General features: G+C 44.6%; 1 protein-coding gene across 1 annotated transcript in view; it reads left to right on the plus strand.

Moving 5' to 3' along the window:
* The window catches only part of pacsin3 (protein kinase C and casein kinase substrate in neurons 3), a 31,027-nt gene that overhangs the window by 12,499 nt on the left and 9,282 nt on the right, over positions 1 to 9,246 (plus strand). Inside the window, exons 2-6 of the mRNA XM_022748174.1 lie at positions 4,468 to 4,568; positions 5,263 to 5,419; positions 5,928 to 6,163; positions 6,838 to 6,993; positions 8,024 to 8,199. Coding sequence (XP_022603895.1) covers positions 4,515 to 4,568; positions 5,263 to 5,419; positions 5,928 to 6,163; positions 6,838 to 6,993; positions 8,024 to 8,199 — 779 coding nt within the window. The 5' untranslated portion in view covers positions 4,468 to 4,514. The remainder of the gene's footprint in view (positions 1 to 4,467; positions 4,569 to 5,262; positions 5,420 to 5,927; positions 6,164 to 6,837; positions 6,994 to 8,023; positions 8,200 to 9,246) is intronic.

Genomic DNA, 9,246 nt, shown 5'->3' on the forward strand with positions numbered 1-9,246 from the left:
TCCTTGCTTCTTTATAAGAGGAGTGGAGGAACTCTTACATCACTGTGCCCAGGGGCTCATTGTCTCATGATCCAGCCATGTCTGTTGGCCTCCAGCAGGTCCCTGACCTCCAGGATGGCCTGAGCTCCTGGGGTTGTGTGTGTGTGTGTGTGTGTGTGTGTGTGTGTGTGTGTGTGTGTGTGTGTGTGTGTGTGTGTGTGTGTGTGTGTGTGTGTGTGTGTGTGTGTATTTTAAACTGAGGGGACTGAACCCAAGTTCATAATCAGTGACCAGGGCAATGTAAACACCCTCAAAGAACACACACACACACAGAGCCATGGGAGGGATGATGAGGGGGTCTCATGGACTCTCTACATAAACACAGCACTGTCAGCTGACCGTAGGCATTTGAGACATGAGACATTTTTGCACATTTAAAAAAGCCTGAAGTTACTAAAAAGGATGAAAAGCCCTTTTATATAATTTATTCAACAAGTAGACATTTACTTCATGTTCCCCGTGATACTTCTATTTCTCCCAAGTCACGAATAGACAACTTACCTACACACATAAAACAGTCCCAACATACTAACATCACAAAGAGTTAAAATCTCTAACGGTGGCCGGTCCTTAGCTGGCCTATAATCAGCACTAAGGCAGATATTATGTTTTTAAAAAAGTCAAAATTATTGTTATTATTACCAAATACCTGCAGAGCTACCTCGCCTGTACCTCGCCTCTTAGTCTTCTTTTCTGTAGATAAGAGGTAAAATAGTGAATGCGTGTTGACGTATGTTCAGAGGTGAAGGTTTGGAGAATCAGGCCCCGGCTCCTGTAACACTGTGTGCTTTGTGTGTGAATGTGCTCGATCATGAGAGTTGTGTAATATGTTTAATAAAACCCTCTCTGTTGACTTGTACGGTCAGCGCCTGCACACCTCCAGCAGGTATACTGTAGCGCTAATACAAGTGTGAGCAGCCAAACCAGCATACTTTCAATGAGCCACACCTAGATACACACACTCATAGACACACACTCATAGACACACACTCATAGACACACACTCATAGACACACTGCTGATGTCCTGTAGGATATAAGAGCAGTAATTAGCAATCCAAGGTGAAGTCAGTTTTCTCATTCTCACTCATGTTCCAGCATGCAGGTGGCAGATGCTTCTGCTGTCAGCATACTTGCCACCTACTTGAGAGAGAGACACACACACACACACACACACACACACACACACACACACACACACACACACACTTGGTCATCCTCCTGTTGCTTCCACCTGCGCTGCACAGTCTGAACAGCGTGGAGGGGGAAATTAGAGCTCGGCTGCCTGAAGGGGATTAGCTGCCATGTCTGAGAGGTGTGATGTTGTGCTGTTGTGTTGTCGAGTGTCATCGTTCAGCTAATCTTGAACGTCACTCGTCTCCTCAGACACCTGCAGAACACACCCACCCACGCAGACACACACACACACACACACACACACACACACACACATTGTATTCAAGGCTCACCCTAGTGTCAGCAAGTAGCACAAGTAGCTGCACGTTGTGTCAGTCTCACGCTGCAGAGTTTATTCAGACTCACTCCCACGTTGCTCCCTGCTGAGCTCACCAAGGCTACTGTTGTGCCCTGCATTTAATCTAACAGCAGCCTGCTCCCAGTGCAGAGATCAACGGCTGTTATTTTGGGAGACAACTGGTTATTTACAGCGGGAGAGGACGTTGTGAAACACAGGGTGGAGGAAGAATAACCAGGAACTTCTCACAGTATTGTGAAGCGGAGCCTCGCTGGAGAGTCTCATACTGAAGCAAATCAAGCTGCACTACAGTGACAACTGTAAAAATTAAATTACACAACATAGTTTGGTCTCATCTCCTTTTTATCCACTGTTTACAAACACTAATGGTGTAAACTTCAGCTGAAACAAACGATTAATTGATTAGTTGATCGCAGGAAGCAACTGTATTTATCTATTAATCGTCTCAGTCATTTTTCTAGTAAAAATGTCAAACATTTGCAGGTTGGAGGCTCGGAAATGTGCAGATTTAAAGTTTTTCTTTGTCATAAATCACTGTAAACTGAATGTCTTTGGGTTTTTGGCTGTCGGCGGGACAAAAGAAGACGGCACTCAGACAGGCATTCTTTATTATTTTTTGACATTTGGAGAAAATAATTTCCAGCTTAATCTATAATGATAATATTTAGTCGTAAAGTAAAATAAAACTCTAAACTTCGACACTAATAACTAAGTGTCAGTAAGTTGCATATGAGGAAAGTATCCTGAGAAAGTGTGTTTTTTAGCTTGTGGTGAGAAGATGAGCAGAGCTCTAGTTGACTGCGGATAGAGGGTGAGCTGCACTCAGCCGGGACTGGAGCTGTGGCATGGTTTCCTCTCAGGTTGTTGTGTCTGCCCCAGGAAGTAGTGCGGCCTTGAAACAGGGTTTTGCCCCGGGGGAGGGGGGGGGCATGGAGGAAGTGGATGTACGTAAGTCAGGTCACGGTGAACTGTCGGCAGGGTTCATCAGCAGGTTCGTTGCAGAGCTGCTCAGCTGAAGAAGTCAGGTCGTGTTGGAGTAGAACTGAATTTCATGCTGTGTTCTTAAGAGAAAATCAGCATCCACAAAGGATATATTTATATAGTTTGGTTTTATGGCTGCAGCTTCCTTCTCTGCATGAACCAGTCAGAATATTGTTGGTTATTGTCGAGCAGGTCCCCGTTTTGATACACATGTAGGATTCTGCCAATGGTGTCACACTGTTCCACTGACCAACAGGAGGCAGTATCACGCCAGGATACGCTGCATTGTGCCAGCATAGGTAAGGAAGAAGAAGACTGTGAGCTAAATGTAAACAATGTACTCAAATACCCCAAAAATCAACTTTGCAAATGTCTTATGAGGAAGGAAATACTCAATGTAAACATAACTTTTGGTTGCTTAGAAGAAAACTCTACATTGCACCTTTTTCAAAGCTCCATATTTAATCCGCTCGGTGAGCCAATCAGAAGAGAGGAGGCTCTGAGCCTCTCTTCTGATTCGCCGACTGCTGTTTGAATAATCGAGTGGAAAATATTGCAGATTTCCTGAAAACACTCCTCACAAATCCTGTGAGGTTGGTATGGTGGGTCCAGGTGGGCGGGGTTTGGGGCGTGTCTGAGAGCGTTGACTGCTTTGTTGTGACATCACAAAGTTACAGAAGTCCTGACGCTCATTTGAAGGCTCAGGTTCTGAATACAGGCTGTGTGCATTTCTTTGTGGACTGAGGCTTTGATACTTTCACAGTATTAATATAGAACCTAGACCTGATCTATAATCATAGACTATATGGGACCTTTTTAAGGTGGTTTAAGCACAGGTGGGGTCGTCTTCAGGTCATATCTCATCCCTCCATCTGTCCTGGCATTAAGATGCAGAGACATTAGACAGTTAGGAAATGATTTGTATCTGCAAGTTTTTCTCAGAGATGATTCTGGACAAATGTTTGTGCATCTTCTCTCCGATGAATGAGATCCATTGTGTATGTTCAGGACTCGCTGACACAGATTCCTGCCTCGGTAATGGAGCGGATGTGTCTGACAGGGCATCAGTGTTTGTCGGTCTCACACACACACACACACACACACATACACATACACAGACAGACACACACAGACACACACACAGGCCAGTTGTGTGCAGAGGGAAAGCTGGGCAGCGACGTGGCCAACAGCTCTGTGGGCAGCCGATCGCCGGTGAAGACTCGGTGTCGGCTGACGTGGAGCCGCAGTTTGTCTGAGGCTGAAACTGTAGAGCAGGGAAACTGGACCGTCACGGGTTTGATGCCCAAAACGGAGAACACATAATCCTATATCATTGTCTAGCAGGGAAACCATAAAAGCCTCCTGACCCTTCTACATACAGTGGCTGTATTTATATTTATTATATGTTAATTTCACATGAACTATATTTAGATTTACTGTCTGTATTACTATAAACATTTAAAAAATGTGCACATTTACAGACCAGTTTACTAGTAACAGTTGGAAAACAGTTGTATATCTGCGGCTCTGGCTCGATCCTCAAGGTCCATTTATTAGCTGTTCTGGAGCTTTGGATAATATCACATGATCTTCTTCTTCACCAGATGAAGTTTGCTCTTCTTGTCATGACCATTTTATGTTGTATTAAAAGTTGAGTTTCAAAGTTCATTCTTGACCTTGGAAACAGAAGTTGACAAAAGGGAAGGTGTTGACTCAAACTGGTGATTAAAAGTCAAGATTCACCATTTATCTGTGTAATTTACAGCTAAATACCTGCAAAGGAAAATACTCCTCCTCCTAAAGTAAAGTGTTACCGTGGATTGATACAAAACCGTATGATTGTCAGACAGTTACAGGACGGATTTCCTAGCTTAGAAAAGCTAATGTGATGACAGTTTTTACCTGATATTAGCTGTATGTATTAAATGGTATTCTCTCGTTCTCTCTCTACAGTCTTTTCTGTAGCCGCCATCATTCCGTGCTGTAAGGCCGACCCCAAAATGTCTTCCAATGGAGACCTCAGCGACCTGGGGAGCTCTGACAGCTTCTGGGAGGTACAGTATCGGTTTGAAACACAAATTGTTAACAGTCACATCAAACAGAGAAAATAAATGAAGTCTGCCGGTAGTCAAAGCCTGGGCTCGTCAAGTTTAAGAGGCACTGATATGATCAAGAAACTTGGAGGGGTTTATGTGTGAACCTAAAAGAAAGTCTCTCATAAAAGGCAACTTGCTGCCTGCACGCTGGAACCAAGCTACTAAAACTAAATGTTCAAATGCAAGTTTATAGTGTAGAAAAATTACATGCACTGGACTGGAAATACTTGTTCACATATTTACAATCCAGAGACACACAATCAGTTACTTAACGAACAACGAACAGCAGTTACTGCAATACAGCAATAACACCCTGAGCTATAGAGAATCTGACAGAGAGCAGCTCACCCAGTCGCTCTGCGGTCAAATACTGAACTGTGTTGGTCTGCTGTGTTTACATAGACACACAGACACGTAATGAGTCCCTGCTGACAGACTGTCGGCTTCACAGCCCTCCACCTGGAAAAACTACACACCTTCAACTCCTCACTGTCAGTCCTGTCTGTCCTCCGTCACTCAGTCGTCTCTACACCATCGCTGATCCACGAAACGTTCACCAACATGCACTGAAACAACAGAGCAACTGATATAACAGTCGAAATGTGTGTGTGCGTGTGTGTGTGTGCGTGTGTGCGTGTGTGTGTGTGTGCAGCCAGGGAACTACAAGAGGACGGTGAAGCGGATAGATGACGGCCACCGGCTGTGTAACGAGCTGGTCAGCTGCTTCCAGGAGAGGGCCAAGATAGAGAAGAGCTACGCCCTGCAGCTGAGCGACTGGGCCAAGAGGTGGAGGGGCGTCGTGGAGAAGGGTCAGTGGAAAAAAACAATAACAATTTCAACCATCGATTCATTACTTTCATCTGTCAACTGCTTCTTAAACAAACAAGGAAACACAAAGTGCTTTACAGATGGAAAACAATAAATGTGTATTGAGGAAACGCAGAAGACTGGAAGAGAAGAGAACAGAAGGACGTAACAGTAAAACAGCCCAAAATGTATAAATAAAGAGACAGTTAAATAAATAAAATTCAATTAAAAGAGACTAAAAGGGTAGGTCTGGAGTTTATCTATTACTTCAGCTATTTCACCATTTATTGATTACAGTTAAATATTTCACCATTTATCCATTAGTCTGAATGAACTATTTGAACAGTTGATCCATCATTTTTAGCTCGGCTGATCTGTTTCAACCTTTCTGCTTGCTAACGTCTTCACACGCTCTTAAAACATAGTGTTCAGGTGTAACAGGTGACTCACCTGGCTGTCTCTTTCGTTCCATGGTGAGAATATCGCCTCCTGTCCGCTCTTCTTCCTCAGGGCCTCAGTACGGCACGCTGGAGAAGGCGTGGCACGCCTTCATGCAGGCGGCCGATCGGCTCAGCGAGCTGCATCTGGAGCTGCGGGAGCGCCTGGCGAGCGAGGACAGCGAGAAGGTGCGCAACTGGCAGAAGGACGCCTTCCACAAGCAGATGATCGGCGGCTTCAGGGAGACCAAAGACGCAGACGACGGCTTCCGCAAAGCCCAGAAACCCTGGGTCCGCAAACTGAAGGAGGTGAGCGCCACCTGGGCGGTTTTCTGATGGTCTGTCGCGTGGTGGCTACAGACTAGTGCACACAGGAAGGAGGATTAATGGAAAAGACGAATGAACAGAGCATGAATAAACCCAATAAAGTCTGTATTTAATTTTGCATAAGAGACAGAGGGGTTTTTTTTTTTCAGTCGTAGCAGGAAATAAGAGGTGTAACTAATAACACGAATAATGGCTGCATACCGTTATTTCCAGGCCTCTGGGGTTATGTGATGACTTACAGGGACTCAGCCATCGGGAATGTTACCAGTTATCTGAAAATATCTGCAGTGGGAAACGTCTATTTTTAGTTCTCCAGGACCAAATGTTTAAAACAGGAAACTGAAAAAAGCTAAAACATTTACTTGGGTTTTTATTTTTGACCAGACAAAAAAAAAACTTTGATGTTTTCTGACATTTTATAGAAGAAACAACTTTTGACTGGAGCCATTTAGCCAAAGTTAATCACATGTGATATGAAAATACATGAACAGAGTTTGTGAGTGAATCAGATGTGAGGAAACATTACAACATTTTAAAAGGATAATAAGGTGGTTTAAGAAATAGGAGCTGTATTGATTACAAATCCATAAGTGTTTTATTTTCTCTGTGTGTGTGTGTGTGTGTGTGTGTGTGTGTGTATGTATGTGTGTGTCAAGGTGGAGTCGAGTAAGAAGAGCTACCATCAGGCCAGGAAGGAGGAGTGGACAGCATCTACCAGGGAAACGCACGCCAAGGCCGACCCGTCCAAGTCTCAGGAGGAAGTCCGCAAATACACGACCCGGGTGGAGCGCTGCAACCAGGAGGCCGAGAAAGTACAAAGCTTACACACACACACACACACACACACACACACACACACACACACACACACACACACAGTCCCATGCGGAGCTCCTCTTGTAGCAGTCTGGGTGTGTCAGTGAGTCCAGAAAAACATACCTGTGTGTGTGTTTTTGACTGTGAAACATGACCAGGCTTGTCCCCTCCGCTCTGCACAAACCCAACGGCAGAGAAAAGGCTCCAGGTCCTGAAGAGGGAAGTGATCGACCGAAAACAGGGAAATCCTGAGACAAACTCAGGATCGGTCAGTGAACAGAGCTGTGTCAGTCAGCCACGGACTCTTCACAGGGAAATGAAATCCAGTGTCACAACTCATTCGTTTGGGAGGAAAGACCTGAAAAGGCTCTTCTCACACACTCTCTCTCACACACACACACACACACACACGCACACACACACACACACACACACCTCTACTCGATCACCAACCTGTTGATCTTTAGTATAAAATAATCCTGGTTAATACTGACGGTTTAATTCCTGTGGTTCAACCCTGTGGTGTCACTCCACAGTGTTTACAGTACAGGTCTTCACTAGTCCAAAACACACCTGTGGAAAACCGACCTGAACCCTACGTGCATGAATTAAATTCCTGAATGATTAGACCCGATACAAAACGCAAGTAATTTGAACAATTAATGAGCAACTGCAGTGGAAAAGAAAAGCGATATAATATGTTCTGGGAAGAAATGTAAAGTTTTAGAAAATTCATATAAATACTAATAAAGTCCTGATTCCACCAACAATAAAACAAAGACAATGTTCTGACCTGATCAGATCCACTCAGGCTGAAAGAGACCCTACCCAACCTGATTATACTGAGTACATTTGGACCCGGTCTGGGTTCCTCAGAACCGAGTGGACCCGTGAAGACGCTGTCCACTAAGAAACCTGTGACCAGGCCTTCAGTTTAACGTCCGAAGATTAAGACTGTGACCTGTGTGTGTGTGTGTGTGTGTGTGTGTGTGTGTGTGTGTGTGTGTGTGTGTGTGTGTGTGTCAGGCGAAGGAGCGCTACGAAAAGGCCCTGGAGGAGCTGAACCGCTGTAACCCGCGTTACATGGAGGACATGGAGCAGGTGTTTGACCTCACCCAGGAGGCAGAGCGCAAGAGGCTGCGCTTCTTTAAAGATGTCCTGCTGGACATCCACACACACCTCGACCTGTCCGCCAGACAAGGGTAAGACACACACACACACACACACACACACACACACACACACACACACACACACACACACACACCCTGAGGGAATAGAGGCTGATTAGATGATTGATGATCCATGACTCAGAGCGAAGGCATGAAGAAGTGTAACGGTGTGTGAACATGTGTGTATGTACACAGGAGTTAATAGAAAACTCATGCTGTTGTCCATTAACTATTGACCTCGCATTCTGTTTAAACAAACCACCGTTACCGTGGTAACACTGATTGGTGAAGTCCAATAAGATCTTTGTCCAAATATTCAACGAATTCACCTGATGAGATTTTTACGTGTTTGTCTTTTGGTTCTTTCTACTTTGGAGTGAACTGGTTTCTGCTTTTAAAATCAAAGCCGTGTGCAGCTTCTCGGTCCAGACCAGATAATTAAAGACCACCTGCCCTCCTACGGACCCCTCTCTCCGTCCAAACCCAAATACCAGACTCTCAGACTGAGCTCTCACAGACTTTAGTTTATGGACTCTCTCATTACCTGAGGTGAATTACCAGGCATGAGGGCGTTCATAAGAAGTGCTTCCTGGAACTTTTAGTCTCCTTCAAGTGAAGCCTCACATTTCTCCAAGTCTCTTCATATAACTCTCACATTTGTTCACTGAAGCAGTTTTTGTTGCCGTCATTGTTCCTAACGTCCGAGCTGGCTCCTCGTCAACGTGATTCCAATGGAGGTGATGGGGAACAAAATCTGTCTGTCTGGTGTAGAAATATATCTGAGCTTCAACTGAAGCTGAAGAGTTACACAGTGTGAGTGACGATCTATCAAACTTATGATCTTCTTAGTACCAAATTTCCTCTTTTTCTTTTTCCTACACTGGTGACAAGAAACACAAACGCTGCCCGGGAAAAGACAGAGAGGAAATTTGATGCTAAAAAGCTCGACTTGATTTAACTAACTCAGGCTGCTGAAGCCTCAGATTAGCTACAGCTGAGTTTTTACACTGAACAATGACTGTGAACGACTTTGTTCCCTCGTCACCTACTTTGAAGAAGTGTTAAGAAATCATCTCT

Source organism: Seriola dumerili, unplaced genomic scaffold (genome assembly GCF_002260705.1).
Source record: "Seriola dumerili isolate Sdu_G_001 unplaced genomic scaffold, Sdu_1.0 BDQW01000011.1, whole genome shotgun sequence".
In the NCBI taxonomy this organism is placed as follows: Eukaryota; Metazoa; Chordata; class Actinopteri; order Carangiformes; family Carangidae; genus Seriola; species Seriola dumerili.